The 17436-nt window shown below is 46.0% G+C and overlaps 1 protein-coding gene across 1 annotated transcript; it reads right to left on the minus strand.

Moving 5' to 3' along the window:
• Nucleotides 1-2014: 2014 nt before the first annotated feature.
• Ddx18 (DEAD-box helicase 18) lies at nt 2015-16639 on the minus strand. Its single transcript, XM_034513539.2, has 13 exons — nt 16469-16639; nt 14377-14670; nt 12599-12709; nt 10264-10399; nt 9885-9985; nt 9481-9795; nt 8221-8360; nt 7235-7396; nt 6515-6667; nt 5420-5533; nt 3897-3953; nt 3411-3588; nt 2015-2314 (listed from the first exon to the last, which is right to left on the minus strand). The coding sequence occupies exons 1-13, from the start codon at nt 16551-16553 to the stop codon at nt 2172-2174; spliced, it is 1989 nt and encodes a 662-aa protein (XP_034369430.2). The 5' UTR covers nt 16554-16639; the 3' UTR covers nt 2015-2171.
• Nucleotides 16640-17436: the final 797 nt, after the last annotated feature.

The following is a 17436-nucleotide window of genomic DNA, read 5'->3' on the forward strand; positions in this document are numbered from 1 at the left end:
CCTCCTGTGTGGATGCCAACCTACAAACTGAATGGGGCACTGCGGAGCAATCCCAGGCTGTCTATTGCATGCTTCCCACACAAGGCACCAAAGGCACAGCTGCTTCCCTCTGGCGAGCCCATGTATCTGCCTCCTGAGGACCATGATCACTGTGGATGACCACACGTATTAACATCATTTCCAGTGCCGGCCTTTCAATTGGCCAAGATCACAGCAGAGCACTAGGCACCGGGTGACTGGAGCACACAGGAGGCAAAGCCAGTGTGAGGCTACCCTGCTCTACAAATGAGCACCAGGCAGAGCTGGCTACACAGTGCTGTCAACCATGATCAGAGTAGACAAGGTTCAACAGGAGAGGACACATGGAGACTGAATACGTTATAAACCCAGCTGCATGAGGACCACTCAAGCAGGTTCCTTGCCCCATCAGTGGTCAGCTAAACCTCCCAGGGATGAGGAAAGCCACCTCGGTGCCTCATCTGTGGACTGTAAGAAGGTAACTGCACTTCCACACATACACAGAGAAGACATCTGCAGACATAATTATTAAATGTCAGGTGTCAGAAACCCAGGAAGCTAAATGGTCAAATTTTAGTTGCATCTGGCAATTTTGGATTTCATCGACAATACAGCTTTGTAGTGAGATGCCACAGAACACTCTAGAATGCAAGGCCTCCTGTAAGACTTGACTAAACCACTGTTAAATTTAACCCGTTCACTTTCCAACATCATCACAATGGCCTTCATTTACAGGGCTCAGAGAAGTCAGCTCTGCCCCAGTGCCAAGCACTGTCCAGGACAGTCTCAGGCTGCTGTGACTGACGGCCCCTGCACCGAGCTGGAGGAGCCTCACCCCAAGTCGTGCTGCCAAGAATCCAGATGAGCATTCCCTGTCTACGTGCTCATTTTCACTTGTACTTATGTGATCAGTTCTGAGTGACGGTCACTGCCCAGTGCTTCCACATAACTGACACAGGGCCTTTCAAACATAGAGCTCATCAATGCCTCCTGCAATCACAGGTGGGCTGCCATGTCTGCCTGGCACTTGTGTGCTCCAGGGACTAATTCTGCTGAGGCAAGTGTTTTACACATGTTGTATCCCTTTAGTTCTGGGTAAAAAAAAAAAAAAAAAAAAAAAAAAAAAAAAAAAAAAAAAAAGGAATTTCTGGCCAGGCAAGGTGGTGATGCTTCTGATCCTAACATTTTTAGGAGGCAAAGACAGTAGTATTTCCCTGGATTCAAGACCAGCCTGTTCCACATGGTAACTCTCTCCAGAAAAGTCTCTGTAGTCACTCGCTGGTACTCCACCTCTCTCAGTAGTGTCTGATCTCTTCTCTGTGAGCGCTAAGCCTCCTGGGTACTTCCTTCAAACTTTCTTGTTCCCGTAGAGATGATCTTTGCCTTCCATCTTGTCAAATGCAGTATCTAGTTGTGACAGGGCGAGACAGTGCAGAGGTTCCTCCATCTTGTATCCTTGCTGAGGCCATTTTGGGTTTTAACTAGAATTTGATCTTCTTGATGGAGAGAGAATCCCATGGAAAATTACTCAACTCTATTCTAGGACTAAGGTCAAGATGTCTCAGAAAATTGATCGTAGCTTCAGTTACACTGCCTGCTTGTGTAAGACCGCCCCTGCAGCTGCAGAGTAATATACCAGCAAACGCCTTTTACCTTTAAAAGCTTCTTGCTCTAAATGCTTAGGCCTAGTAGTCTCAGCTGGCCAAAAGAAAGACTTTCAGTTGGCTCTACACCATGGCAGAGTAACCATCTCTGGTGGGCTCTCCAAAACATACTTGGTTTTAGACCCTTGTTTACACCTCCCATCTTTCTGTAGGGATGCTGGGATTCTACAGGTACCACCATGCCTGTCTTAAGTAGTTTCTGGGGGATTTGAACTCATTCTTCATCTCTATAGCCCAATTACATATTCTTGAAAACAACCAACCAACCAACATAAGCCCATTGTAAAAGCCAGGAATATACCAAGAGGGAAAGGTATAAAAAACATTAAAACAATGATATAATTTGTTTTATGGAAGTATTTAAAAATAAAATATTATCATCATAGTAAAGCCAAAAAGATTCTAAATGCGATAAAAGTTCCTTTTTAAAGGGAACTGGGGGTAGGCAGGAAGTTGGGTAAAGTCAGTCCAGGCGGAAGGCAGATCGCCTCAGTGAGAGAACTGCCTGTGGTCTGTTGGCTTCTTACTGATATGTTTAAAGATCTTGGACTTCTCCACTTTCTTTGTTTTCTGGTAGCCGAATCCCCCGCCACCGCCTCTCTTTTTAAGCTTGCCATCATGGCTGCTCACATCTTCAGGAGAATGTTAAGGAAGCCAAGCAACAGAGGACAAGCTGCAGAGAAAGCCCCAACACACCCAGCACTGCCTGTGCCAAACTACCCTTGACCACCAGAGATGTGAGGCCTGAAGCTGTGCCATGAACCTGCACGAGACCAGGAGCGACAATAAGCTTGTACACTAAAATGAACACCAATGACTTCAAGGTCAACTGTGGTAGCCACCTCAACCAGCACGCTATACTTGTGACAGAGGAGAATAGCGGAGTCAGGAGGACAACGGAACATGTGTCACTGCGCATGCCTTTCAGGTCTGCTGAGACCAGAGTCAGGGCTCATGAGCCATGCACTGATTCTTTTTCATACAATCCAACTCTCACTACAGCAGACTGTCACAGGTCTGGGGTGGAGAAACTCAACCTGGTCCCGGGATCCCCTCAGGAGTTACTACAGTAGCATTAAAAAGCAGTCCTATCTGACTTTCTTCTGAAAATATGGTCCAGACTCCAGCACATCGGTGCACACACACCCTTTGCCCCTCCCCTAGACCAAGGCTCAGGTTTGGTTTCTGTGGCCAACCTTGCCATTTCTGTGTAGGTAACCCTCTGGTGGCTACACAAGGTTAGAACTCCAAGAGCTCTTTCCTCTCTCTTCAGCTGCTTCCCACCACTGTGCCTCTCTCTACCCTGAAGACACACTACCTGCCTTCCACTAACAGTCATATTTCTGTCTCTCTAATATTCCTGTGTGTATGCATGTGGCCATGTGTGCCACGGCACACACTGGAGGTTACAGGACAACTGTTGGAGATGTTTGCTTCTCTCCTTCCACCCCGAGTCCCAGAGGTCAAACTTGGGTGCCAGGCTTGCTGCCAGCCAGCCTTAGTTCTTCAGAGACTTAAATCCTGAGCTGCCTTATTCTGGTAATTCTCACCCCAGTGACAAGTCCGTGCTGACCCCTTCCAGGTCCCATGTTCTATGCTAGGCAGATACACAATGGGCAGGATGAACACCAGAGGCTTTGGCTGGCACCTGAGGTATGCACCACTTACTGTTAAGCCCCAATAGCTTGGCTAAGCCCCTTAATTGCAGCACAACATCACAAAGGATACTCAGATCAACAAAAGGAGGGACCTTAAAACCAAAAGACAGAGCAACCTGAGGCAAATTCAAGTTGTTCACGTTGAATATCTGCTTGAGAGAGTGGGAGTCATACGCTCGGATGTAGGACTTGTATGCTTCCTGGGCAGACTTGTGGAGAAAGTAGTTCTTTTCTATCAGTTTTTCCAGCTGAAACAGAAAGAAAAAAGCAAAAAAGCAGACTTCAGCTATTAGAACAGTTATCCAAAAACAGTCTGTCCTAGTCCACTTGCTTCGGTTTTGGGCTCTTGGCCTCAGGCAGCACAGGTGCAAGACTGAGTTCCAGCAGGGCTCCCGGAGAGCAGGACCCATGTGAAGAATCCTGAAGGGCCTCACGGTCCAAGCCGGCATCACCCACAAGTGACTGAGCTCGGGCAGTGACTGAGCTCAAAACTCCACAGAGCAGTACTGGGGCAGGGTATCTCTCCCCCAGAAAGGCAATTAAACAAAAAGTATACCTGAGACTGGATATCAGAAACTTTAGACCAGGAGAAGTCAAACTGGTTCAATGGAACCTGGAGAAACAACAATTCAGTATCAGTAAGAGGGGTACTCAGGATTCTGTGTATGAAGATTCAAGTGTCCCATCAGCAGTAATAGCAAGGGACAGTGCTGGCTCTGAGGACAGAAATGCCTGGGCTGTGGAAGCCTCCGAAAAGGGACAGTGATTTGTTGCTTGCTACGTCCCATCACTAAAGCAGTCCACCTCTGAGTTCAGATGGATCCAGCGTGGCAGCCGGCATTTCTTTCTTAAAAGCTGAGGTGAAGGACTGAGCAGCAAGCAGTTGCTGCTAACTTCCCCAACCTCCCGACCCTGATATTCAGGGTGATAAATGATTACCTGTTTTTCCTTTTTTCTAGCAGGGCTGCTCTTGAACCTCCTGTGATCCTCCTGCCTCTGCTTCCTGACTGCTGGGATTACAGGTGTGTACTACCATGCCTGGGACGATCACCTCTTTTCCTCTTTATCAGGAGAGGGGCCTCAATACCAACCACTCTGTGCCTGGTGCTAATGGCACTGAGCCCATGCAGAGATGACTCCAGCTCTCCCAGAATTTATCAAATATTACCTTCACAAAGTTGTGAAAACAGACAGAGCCTGTGTTCGTGCTACATACTGGGGAAGATAATATGTGTACCAGGACTTGCTACTGCCGTCCATTAGAAAGGCATGTGTGCTGGCCTGGAGAACAGACAGGAAAGTGATGGAGCAACCTGTTATGGTACACTTGTATGCTGGGAGCACAACTTGCTGAACAGTGTCCTGTGGAAGTCTAGGGAAAGAACTATTATATTCCTACAACATATTATAGGAAGGAGGAAATCCATGTGGCACAACTGTGCGTCAGGAGTGTGTCATGGTGCTAGTGTCATAGACAAGCAGGCCTGCCGTGCACCTACCAGGCCTAGCAACAAGGAGGCCATATGTAGTCTGGATGCATCCTTTCCTGGCAAGATGGAATAAGGGCAAAGCCAGGCACGTTGGAGATTAGATGGAGGCTAGAAAATATACAAATCACTTTCCTAAACAAGAAGACCGAGGAGGCAAAGGCAGTGGCCACGGCCAGCCCTGAGGGAGCAGCAGGAAGCAGAGCTTCCCAGGGAAACCTGAGATGGGACCTGGAAGTGCTGGAAACAGTCAGGAGAGGGAAGGAGCCCGGCACAGGGAGAGCACAGATCTGATGCTCATTTGTGACAGAAAGACCAGGAAGACGCTGCACAGCAGACTGCAAGGATACTGGGGAGCAGAGAACAGGGCTGCAGACAACCAGAAAGAAAGCCTCCAATAGTCACTGTGGAAATGGAACTGGGGACAAAGCCATGGGACTGTTCCTTCTGTCCATGCTTCCTGGGCAGAAACACATGTTATTGCCTCACTCACTCACCTAGTGCTGCTTTGACACCAGCTCAACCCTGAGAAGAAGCCTCATGTCAAGAGGAGCTTCCTCCCAACTTAAGATTTTCCAAACAAAGGCTTTACCTTGGACTGTTTCAAGTAACGAAGGAAACCCAACTCTTCAGGGCGCAGGATGAGCAGGGCGTGCCCTCTTCCATTCAGGCCCCTGGCTGTTCTACCGACACGATGGATGTATTCCTGTGACAAGGCAAGAAAATCTGCCTTAAGTTATGTCTTCGTGAGCAGGGAACTAGCATCTTGACTGTGTCCCCCCATGAATGAAGCATGCTGACACACCTACACTAGATGATATACACTCCCTGGGCAGGGACATCTTCTACCCTCTGGGCCAGCATTCTCTCTGTGGGTACCACCCCTTAACAGGGCCAACCACCAAAGCAAGAGAGCTTCACTTATCAGCCACACCAACGCTGTGTGAGAGCAGCTCCATAAGCCAGTCACACCAACAATGACCAATTAAAATGACTACTACAGTTCACCTTCAAAACAGTTTTCTAAGGACATTAATTTAAATGCTAGCCAATACTTTATTATAGCTTATTGTTTATTCAAAGTACTTTTGTGAATGGAGAAGTCAGAGGTGGAGGCCAAGTGCCTTCCTCTATGGTCCTCTGCCTTGTTTGTCCAGGAAGGCTCTCACTGAACCGGAGCTTCCTGTTTGTTTGATGGCTGCACAGCCCTCAGAGTCCGTCTGTCCCCGTCCTCCTCCCTCCCCTGCTACTGCTAGGGTTACAGAGCACTGCACATGCCCAGCCCTTACGTGGTTATTTATCCTACTGTGGACTCAACAGACCTTTATTCACTTCCTTCCTTAATGTTACTTCCTCCAGACACCAGCAGGACACACCAGTCTAAGGGCAACTGTTACTTCCTCCAGACACCAGCAGGACACACCAGTCTAAGGGCAACTGTTACTTTCTCCAGACACCAGCTGGACACACCAGTCTAAGAACCTAGCATTCTTAAGGTCACAGACACTACTCAAACCTCTTTGCACAAGCCTTGAGTCCCTCAAGGTCTCTGACACTCAACACCAGTGATACCCTACAGCTGACAGAGTGGCTGTTCTATACAGGTAAGCCTCATGGATAAGAAGGGACATGCTTCTTTGGGCAAGTGCAGTCCTTCTCACAGATCCATTCTGAAGACACCAGTTACCTTGGGGTCATCGGGAGGGTCGTACTGAACAATCCAGTCCACTTCAGGGATGTCCAGCCCCCTGGCTGCCACATCAGTACACAGCAGTATTCCTGAATCTGCATTGCAGAATTGGAAGAACGTGGTTGTTCGCTTGTTTTGCTTTTGCTTTCCCTAGATTCAAAATCAACAAGAGCACAAAAGCCATTCAAGCTGTATGCAAGAGTGGAATGTACACCGATCAACTGTGGAGCTGCTCCCACACTGTAGAGCAGCCTTCCTCCAGCCCAGGCTCTCTCCCCCCAACTGGACCCTTCTGAGACGGAGGGTGTCTCTTAGCTTGCAGTCACCTGTTATGACACTTCTGTGTGCAGTACTCTGCTCACACTGACCCCATTCCCTCTTTTGTCCTCTCCCACTCCTGCTCATTCCTTTCTCTCCCTCTTCTTCATGTCCTTGTGTGATTCAAGAAGCGTACAAAAGTGTGAGTGAAGGGGACTGCCGGCACACGGGCACCTTACCAGTGGCCACAGCACTGAGGGAAGCTCTAACAACCATCAGCCTCCTACAGACCCTCAGGTGGGGCAGAGCCTTGAAAACCTCCCACCACCCAATCTTCAAGCAGTCACAGCTATTTTCAGATCCATGCAGACCACTAGTCTTCTGCAACCACTCAGATCTGTGTTCAGAGGGAGTAACTTAATGGGAAGGCTTACCCCATTTCTCAACAAGCTCACTTACATGGATGGCCAAGACAGGCAGGTCAATGTAGTTCAGCAGCTCATAGTGGTATTTCACAGACATACAAGATGAAAAGAAGACCATTACTTTCTTCTTCCGGTTCTTCTTAAGGAATGTGAACAGCAGAAGGAACCTCTTCTCAGAGGGACAAACAACATATCCCTGAAATGGCGTGGGGGAACAGGTTACTCACAAAAGAATGTGATCGAACACAGCAGTGCACTGCAAGGCCTTTCTGCCACAGTTAAGGACTATACCAACCTACCAACCCCAACCATATGGAACTGTTTACTCATTGAAAGAATTTGCCTTGGAGCTAGAAACACAGCTTAGCATGTAAAGGGCCAAGGACAGGCATCCATGGGAATGCTGGGTAAGTGTGGCAGCTAGCATGTAATCCCAATGCCCAGGACATGGGATCAGTGGGGCAAACTGGCTAGCTAGATTAGCCAAGTCCACACACACTGGTTCAAATGAGATTCTTCTCAACATTCAAATGGTGAGCCATTAGGAAGCTATCTGACATTAGCTGCACGCACGCACGCACGCACGCAAGCAGAGTTACTCAAGCTTAAACTTGTTTTCATTAAGTCAGATATGGCATCTCTTTTCTGACTTTCATAGGAATGTACCTATTCCCCCAAGCTAGTTTCCTCTCTACCACCCAACTTCCCTGGCACCTCATGGGGATAATTAAGAAACAAGTTCTAGCTGTATTGCTTCCTACATAAACGGCAGCATCAACAGAATAGAAGTTGGTTTGGTCATAGAGTTCACAGTATTTTATACTCAAGAGTCAGAGACACCAAACACAAGTCTGCTAATCTGATTCCCGTCCATCAGTCACTGCGTCCATCAATACACGGTGTGTGTATGTGTGTGAGTAATGTGGATCATTCTGAAGAAGCACAAGGAAACACCAGGCAGGATCCTTAAGGCCTTACTGACTGACTTTTAGTATGTGCTAAGCTAGTCATAAACAGTACCTGCTCAAGGCCATCCACTGTGGCAACCTCTTTATCGTCGTCAACACCCACGTACAACGGCTCTTTTTTCAGAGAAATTCTTGCCAAGTCTTCAACTTTTCGAGTTTGTGTGGCAGAAAAGAGCATGGTTTGCCTACGTGCTAAAAAGACACAAAAATAGCCAAACCTTCCAAAGAATCTCATAACTGCTTCACAACTACACTTTAGGAAGAGAGTCCAGGAAGAGGGGCTCTGCTGTTGGTATATATACCCTGATAACATCAAGAGTAAGGTTATAATGTGAATTTTAGGTCTATAAACATGGTAACTTAGGTGAAATGGACAAATCCTAAGCAAATTAAACCCGAGTGATGGTTAGTTACGGCTTCCCCAGTCACCAGCAATGCTTTCTTCAAGCCACTCAAAAGAAAAGCATCTATATAACCCTACAACTTATAGTGAACGTGCATTGTAAACTGTAGCAGTCGCAAGCTGCAAACCACACACACACACCTCAACAGCTGACTGCCCATCACTTTGCTTATGGTTATGATTTTCAAGCAGTACACAAATGTATCAAAAATTACATACTTAAAGGCGACTGGTTTACTTATTTTTAGATTAAGTGTTTGTGTGTCTGTATGCTAAGGTGCCTTCAGAAGCCTCAGGGGTTAGATTCTGGAGCCAGAGTTACAGGTGATGACCATGTGGTGTGGGCCATGGGAACCAAACCTGGGCCCTCTGCAAGAGCAGCACGCGCTCTTAATTGCTGAGCCATTTCTCTGGGCCTACTTTATTTTTTGAGGCAGACTCTCATGCAACTCTGGGGTCAAGGTCTCAGGGATGACCCTGAACTCCTGCTTCCACTCTTGGATAATCACATGGTTTTTTATGTCAATTATTTCAGGACAACATACAGGATCATGGCCTTATTATAGATATGAACAATTTGTCATGTTGAAAGACTTCATCTATGACTACAACATGGAAGGTGAGACTGCCCTCATGGAGATAAAAACAGGGACCACAGAGGAGGGACTCAGCCAGAGCTCAACTCTTACAAGGAATCCTCACATGGAGACTGCTGAAGCTGCGTTTTAGTTTATATGCTATGGTAATGTGCTGCATGAAGCCAGCAGAACTACTTCTGAAGTCGACAGGCCCACACTCCTCATATGGCCACAGTAAAACTCCGATATTAAGATACTAATTTTCCTACAAGATCACCAATCACGGGTCTTTAACTACCCTGTGAGGCCCATGCAGATGCCACCTACTTACCTGGCAAAAGTTTAATAATTTGCTTTAGTTCTTCTTCAAACCCAACATCCAAGATACGGTCAGCCTCATCGATAACCAGGCACTGTAGGTTCTTGTACATAAAGCCTGGCGTGTTCTGCATGTGGTCTAGGAGCCGGCCTGGCGTGGCCACGATGATGTTGATGCCATTGACGAGCTTCTGCACCTCAGCAGACCTGTTGCTGCCACCCATAATCAGCCCATATGTGTGAACATGGTGTGTCATCAGTTCCTTAAGAACACCAAAGGTCTGCATGGCCAGTTCTCTGGTAGGAGAGAGAATCAGGACTCCTGTTCCTAAAAGGCAAAAGGCGACAGAGGGCCATCTCCACAAGTCCTTCAGAGACACAAATCCTATTGACATAACAGCAGAGAGACAGCCTCACCATTCCTGGGCATGAACTTCAATTTGACGATGAGCTCGATCACAGGGATGAGGAAAGCCAGGGTTTTGCCGCTGCCAGTCTTTGCAGCCGCCAGAAGATCCCTTAGTATTGCAGAAGAAAAAGGACATTTATTTGACTCACGCAGATGTACTTAACCTACACTGTATGTTATGAGCATGCTCTAGGCACTGAGTGAGAACACAAGGTGCCTAGCACCTAAATTACAAAGACTGATACAGCAGTAAGTAACGCAAGTCTTTGATAGAGCCTAACAGGCTTCCGTAAGAGAACAAAATCAGAGGAACACACATGCATTACTTTTACAACTGCACAGTCCTAAGGGCAGACAGGGATGTCCCTGTGTCAATGTCAGCCGTACCTGCCTTCCAGAAGCGGCCTGATACTTTTATGCTGGATCTCCGTCATGCGCTTGAAGCCCATCTCTTCTATGGCCTTCAGGGTGTTCTCATTGACAAGATTCGACAAGGAAGCAAACGAAGTGTCCTCAAAAGCACCTAGGAGGAGGTAGCTTACCATCAGCAAGCTGTGTGGTCAGAAAGTGCCAGCCCTGCTGCCTAATCTACCTGATCTCACAAGAGCTTCTTACAGCCGGACACTAATGTCCAGTCACTGCTAAGACAACGGTGAAAACAGCCATAGAGAGAGAAATGCTGAGCAGTATAAAATGTGCAAACACTGGGAGTGGCTGGAGAGATGGTCTAGTAAAGCACTTGCTCCTACTGCAGAAGACCTGGGTACCGTTCCTGGCACCCATACAGTGGCTCTAAACCACCCACAATCTTAGTCCCAGGAGTAAAATGACTACTCATCTCCATGGCACGCATGGGCACATGCATACATGTTGGCAAAGTACCATACACGGAAGAAACAGTATAGACATTAAACATAATAAAACCGAGCCCTCCACTCTGCTGCCGCGGCTGTGGCAGTAATGATGGTGGTGACTTGTGACTGATGTGAGAAAACATCCACAACCTTCATTTTTATTTTCAGTGTGACAGCAATAAACTACTAGATACGTAATGCTTTTATAAATCAGGCTTTCTTAGATGACTGTTCCCCACCAGAGGCCAAATCTTTTTTTTTAAAAAAAAGATTTTACTTTTAACCACATGTCTGTTTGTGTGCAGACATGTGTACATGAATGCAGACCCCTGTAGATGCCCTGGAGCTAGAACCACCTGTGCACAGGTCACTGTGAGCCACTAATATGGGTGTTTATCTCTGGTCCTCTGCTTTCAGCTGCTAAGCATCTTTCCAGCCCTGGGGAGCATGTTTAGGGCAGGTTACTGTCAAAGTTGCACAGGATATTTCATCACAGTGTGAACCCCAATACTGTGTTGTTTGCTGAACAAATCTGTTCTAGTTATGGTGTGGCTCCACCTTAGCACATAGCTTTAATCCATCTGGCTGCAATACAGGTGTGTCCTTAGTACACACCTTTAATCCCAAACAATGAAGGTGAAGTTAGTTTGTAGAAGGAGGCACCCATGTCAAATAAGAGAAAGATTTGACAGAATAGGATATGCCCAACTCTCATAAGAACAGAAATTTGAAGCTACTTAAAGGAGAGGCAGTTTTACTAGGATAGTTATACAAAGACAGGTTGTATAGAGAGAACAAGCTAGACACAAGTGAAGACAGAATGAACCAGAGAATGAGGAACCAGAAGATTAGAACATATCAGGCCAAGCAGAACAATTCAGTCAGAAGCTGAAAGAAGACAGTTTGAATCAGTCAATATGGAAAGAAATTTTTAACCAGAACAGTTAAACTGACCATCCAGCCAGAATTCAGGAAGATCTAGAAAGGGTGAACTTATTCAATAGTTAAGTGAGAGGCTGAAAACATTCTAGGCCTACATAAAAAGCTGCCAGGACTAGGCTCAGGTTAGCAGACAGAAGCAGTAAGCCTTAGAGACAACAATTACACCAGGGGAATAAAAGATACTTTTACAGAAGGTAGTATGCATTCAGTGCATTCTTTCCTTCTATTTTAAACCTCAGCAAGTTTATTGGGATACAGCCCCACTGTAAAAAAGGAACATCTAAATTGGCACTGGGCTGAAGAATTCTTTTTGAGTGTGGGGACTAAATTCAAGACCTTGTGTATGTAGGGCAAGTGGCTCTCCTATGTATCTTACGTATGCTGTGTGGCACCTCCATACTCTAGACATCAGTAGACTGCCCACAGTCAGGCTTGGTGTGTACAACTTTTAATGCTAACATGGCTATTTCTGAGAAAAGCTTGTTGCTTGACTTGGGGTACAAAACTGTCCTGGCTGAGAATCACTTCTGTAACTTCAGTATTTTCTCTGAAGACTGTACTCAGTACAGTACCACCAGGTAACTTTAGCAATCGCAAGTAAGCATTAAATACTGAGATCAGAACTCAGCAGGAAGCAGGCAAGCAAAATCTCCTGAGAACGGCTCAGACAACTCCTATATAATTCTGGTTAGGGCAATGAATTCCAGTCTGAATTCTTGAATCCCAGAAGCTGTGAGAATATTTAACAATTTAAATATTAGGAACACAGAGAAACAAAAAAGGGATGGAGAAAATTGCCTAGGTACCACAAAGTAGAAGGTAAAAGAAAACTGTACAAAGATACAAAACTCACTGCTGGCTGGTAATTAAAGGTCACAATGTGGCATTTCTATGACAAGACACCTGGAAAAGTCCCTGGTCATCACCTGTCAGTCCCAGGGGCAGGCTGGGCACCTCGCTGTCATCTGCCTTCTTCACAGCATCTTCTGGTTCCTCACAAGCCTCAGCGCTTTCTTCAGTTTTTACTTTTTTGGCATCTTGGTTTAAAAAAACAAACAAAACCTCTTTATTGGTAAAATAACCAATGGGAAAGAAAGATCTGCAATATATTATATATTACATATATTATATATATTATATAATATACAATATATATACACATATATATATACATATATATGTGTATATATATATGTGCAGGCTGGCCTCGAACTCAGAAACTTCCCTGCCTCTGCCTCCCAAGTGCTGGAATTAAAGGTGTGCGCCACCACCGCCCGGCGAAATATATATTTTTTAAAGCTCAACATTATTTGATACTTGTTACAAACCTTTCTTGGGGGGGGGGAAGAGACTTGCTCAATATTTAAAATCTGGAGGTATAAATGATTTGCAAACAAACAATGTTTTAAAGCTTCTTAAAGCATTATAGTATTCCAGATTAAAAAATGACCACACCGCCCTGCCACCAATAATTATCTGTGTAGCCCTGGCTATCCTGAAGCTCAACTTTTGACTGTCCTTAACTCAGAACTCAAAAGATTTGTCTGCCTCTGTCTCTTGAGTGCTGGGACTGACAGCACGCACTAACACCTTCCGCCTCTAAAAAAAGAATATTTTTTAAGTCCCACTAAGCAGTATGAGGGCAGCAGCCATGAACTTTACTCTTCATGAGAAAGGGGCTCATGTTCGAATACAGCAACTTAGAATTAAACCCACACAAGCACCAATATTCTCTTCCCTTGCCATCACATGGCTTCTGCTTTGAAGATGAAACACTAAAAGCTTGAGGCTCTTCCGGTTCCCACAGATGTTAAGACTAAAGCAAGGGCCATGTTTTCTTAGCTGGCAATGCAAACGGGGCTGCCGTGAAGCTGTGAGGGGCAGAGGAGGAAAGGCAGGGCCCTTCTCACTTCTGCACTCAGGGTTCAGATGGTCCCAGCCCATCTTTCTAAGTACAGACGTATGCTCCGTAAACACCGCATCCTGGGCTCAAATGAGCCAAGTGAAAAGGCTTACCCTGCCTCATTTGCTGTTCACAGCTCAACAGGAGGCTCATCTGTGCACCAGAATTTACTATCACATTCTCTCCTGCTCTTCACACACTACCTTGTACTGTCTGCTCACTTGGAAAAAAAATCAATGTCTTGTTTATTCGCAACGTCCCTATGCTGTTATTTTATAGACTCTGCAAATAAGTGGTTATGGGGGAGAGGGCTTATTAAAAAAATATGGGAAAAAGACAAGTAAATCAAGAGGTCAAAGAATAATTAATGTGAAGTATCTTCACACAGAAAAGCCTGGGGGCACGCTCCCCATTACCAGCCTGGATCCATGTTGTGTGTTAATTAAAGTTCTGAAACCAGGGAAATATGGAAACTCAAAAGACTATGTGATGGTATATCCAGTTTATTTACAAAGCTCAATGAACTGTTCCCTACAACCACAGTGGAGTCTTATAAACCTAAAGAAATTCTTACCAAACTTGAACTTTTCCCAAGGGCAGCCAACTTAAAACACGACACATATCTGGGAAAGACTTAAAACCCATCTCCCTTGTTTACCAATGAGATGTGTCTTTTAGCTCTTAGGCTAGGCTCCTGCTGCTGAGCATAGGGGACGCTTCACACACACAATAGAGCAAAGTGACCAAGAGCTGAAAAGCTACCTGAATGACCAATATGAAAACAAGACACCAAAAACCTACCAGGCCCGGCATCATTTGCCACTTTCCTCTTTTTCTTCTTTTTCTTTTTTAGTTCTGAATCAGGGGCCGGTGCTGCTGCTGCTGCTGCTTCTCCATTGGGTAAAGTGGTAAGTTTCTGAGGTGACTTTTTAACTTTGGCATTTTCCACGGTCTCCTCAGGAATGGCTGCACTTTGCGCTTCTGCTGAGCCCGCTGGTGCAGAATGCTTCAGGGCCTTTTTAGCTTTTCCACCTTTTCCTGTTTCTTTAGGCACATCTCCATTTTGAGGTTGTGACAGGCTCGTGTCTGATGCTTCTGTTTAAAAACAGAACGTACACTGTTAGGAGTATAAACACTAACCTTCGCAGGAGAGATTTAGGTTTTCTGGAATTTCAATCATTTAGTCTTTCTTATACGTTCACTGTTGAAACCAAATATTGGTGCTGTATTATAGAAAGGGCACATTTTCTTTATGGAAAAAAGAATGTCAGTAAAAGAAAGTTGTTTTAACTTCAAAAGACCTTATCTGTTTATGGCTATATATTAGTCTGCGACAGGAAAGTATCAGCATAATTAAGCCAAATGACTAGTAAGCAGCAATGAGAAGAAATATACTTTTAACATTAAGTATTTGGCCTGCTGGTGTTGGCACACGCCTTTGGTCCCAGCACTTAGGGAACAGAGGTGGATCTCTGTGAGTTTGAGGCCAGCCTGGTCTACAGAGCTAGTCCTGAACAGCTAGGGCTAGGCGTCTGATAAACACCACAGAATGACATTTACTTCACATTCCCACAACTATTACTTATATAATTTCACATCATTCGAACTCACTTCCAGAGGCAGGTAGATTTCTGAGTTCCAGGCCAGCCTGGTCTACAGAGTGAGTTCCAGGACAGCCAGGAGAAACCCTGTCTCGAAAAACAACCCCCCCCCAAAAAAAACCCAACAAAACAACCCCCCCCAAACAACAACAACAACAACAACAAAAACCACCTCAACTTTCTTTCCTAGACTTTGGGGAACTGGAAACTCAGTTAACAAAACCCACTTATTTGTCCTATTATTAACCCCCACACTATCCTTACAAGGTTTTCCTTTTCGTACAAAAGGAGAATGGAAGCATCACCATCTTTAGTTTACATCATCACTCACACCGAGAAGTAGCTAATAAGTAGTGTTAATCATTTTACAGGTGCTAAATGAAGAGACTTCAACACTTGTGCCTAAAACCCACCATCCTCTCTGGGCTTTCTTTCAATTACAATCTGTTGAAAATTATGTGGGTCAAGACAATTTGCCTCAGCACTTCCCACGGAGGATTTATTCAGCGATTCCCAACCTACCGGTCCCTCGATCTCCAACTTCAGGAGTCTCATGTCAGATATCTGCATGATTCGTAAAAGAGTAGCAAAATTACAGCCGTAGAGTAACAACAAGGTAATATTATGGCGTGTGAGGGTCACCACAATATGAGGAACTGTATTAAAAGGGTTACATTTGGACGGTTGAGAACCACTGATTTATTTTAGGTACGTGAGTAACCTAAACAAGCTACAGAAATTGCAACAAGAAAGTAACAAGCGTCAACTTTTTATTTAAGTCCTTGTGCCAAAACCAAGACGTTAAGGAATTTACTAAGTTGTGTGGGACAAGAACACTGGGAGTGTTCTGCGTTTAACAAGTAACGAGGATCGCTGCAGGAATGAAGAGAACGGGTTTGGGGAGACAACAGTATCATTGGGAAAGCTCAGTTTGGGCAGGGGATGACATCCAGCAACAAAGTAAAAGTCGGGAACGGTAATGGAGGGCACCTAGATACAAAGTTCTACGTGGGGACTAAAGACGATGAGAAGTCTAGGGTAATCGGTAGGTTTTGTTAAATGCCTTGCCAACAGAAGGCTGAGAAGAAAGTCCGAGGCCTCCCGCTTCCACCCTGAGTCGAGAAACCCACGCGCCGGGAAAGAGCAGAACCAATGAAGGGTCCACGGGGGCTGGGACCCAGGAGGCCTGCTCGAGCCGCGGGTCCCCAGCTCCCGCCGGAAGCTGCCCGGCGCACCGCCGAGTTTCTGGGTTCCCGACATCGACCGCCACTGCGGGGTTCAGCACAGCTCACCTTGCAGCTTCAGGTTCCGCTGCCGCAGCTTGGCGTTCCGCTTCTCGATCTTTTTGCGCAGGAGTTTCATCTGTAACTGCGACATGTTGCCAGGCCGCCCAGCCGTCTGCACGGAGCGACAGATGCACGTGCGCAGTTGCAAGTCGGAAGTGTATCGCTGGACCCCGCGCATCCGCGGGGCGGAAATGCTTTGGGGTGGAAACGGTTCCTAGCGAGACCTGGGCTCCCTTTAGAGACCGAATTTCCTGCAGCGCCCCCTGGGGACTGGAGGACGCGTTGTGAACCTGTTCACCCTGCTAATGGCCCGCGAGTTTTACAAACCAAGATCGAACGGTAAAAAAGCCGATTGGAAGACAGAATTCCTTGTGGCTCAGAGAGGCTCTAGTATCCTGTCAGAAGAGGTTTAAGTCTTAAAATCTTCTTGGTAGACGGGCGTGGTGGCGCTCGCCTTTGATCTCAGCACGAGGGAGGCAGAGCAAGTGGATCTGAGTTGAGAGTAGCCTAGTCTACAGAGCGCACCCCACGCCCACCCCCGCGCGCCACAAACGAAACAAAAAAACTAAAGAAACAAAAACAAAAACCCAACAACAAACCCACTTCAATTTGTGCCCTGTGTCACACAAACGTCTGTCCTCACAGCGTAGTTTTTCCTCAACTTTTCAGGGTGGTTTCCCCCACTTTTCAGGGTGGTTCTCCCCCCCCCCCCCCCCCCGCCCCACACACCCTTTTCATTTCTTTTCTTTTTCTTTTGTGCTTATGTGCGGTAAATGTAATAATGAATGCCAGAGATAAAACACTGAATTGTCACACGACTTCCATGAAGACAGAAACAGATATACTGACAGGGAAGTTCATGCACTGCCTGAGAAAGATATTGGTTTTAGGATGGACATTTGGGTGAAGACTTCATTTAGTATCCATTATGCATAGATATACGTGTGTGTGTGTGTGTGTGTGTGTGTGTGTGT

Source organism: Arvicanthis niloticus, chromosome 10 (genome assembly GCF_011762505.2).
Source record: "Arvicanthis niloticus isolate mArvNil1 chromosome 10, mArvNil1.pat.X, whole genome shotgun sequence".
Classification (NCBI taxonomy): Eukaryota; Metazoa; Chordata; class Mammalia; order Rodentia; family Muridae; genus Arvicanthis; species Arvicanthis niloticus.

Excerpts from the sequence above, each read along its gene's own strand:
- Ddx18 (XM_034513539.2), bottom strand. The coding sequence starts at position 16,553 with ATGTCGCAGTTACAGATGAAACTCCTGCGCAAAAAGATCGAGAAGCGG. Across the intron at positions 9,796-9,884 it reads GAAGTTCATGCCCAGGAATG|GAACAGGAGTCCTGATTCTC; the intron begins GTGAGGCTGTCT and ends TTTGCCTTTTAG. Across the intron at positions 2,315-3,410 it reads CCCTCCTTTTGTTGATCTGA|ATGTGAGCAGCCATGATGGC; the intron begins GTATCCTTTGTG and ends ATTCTCCTGAAG.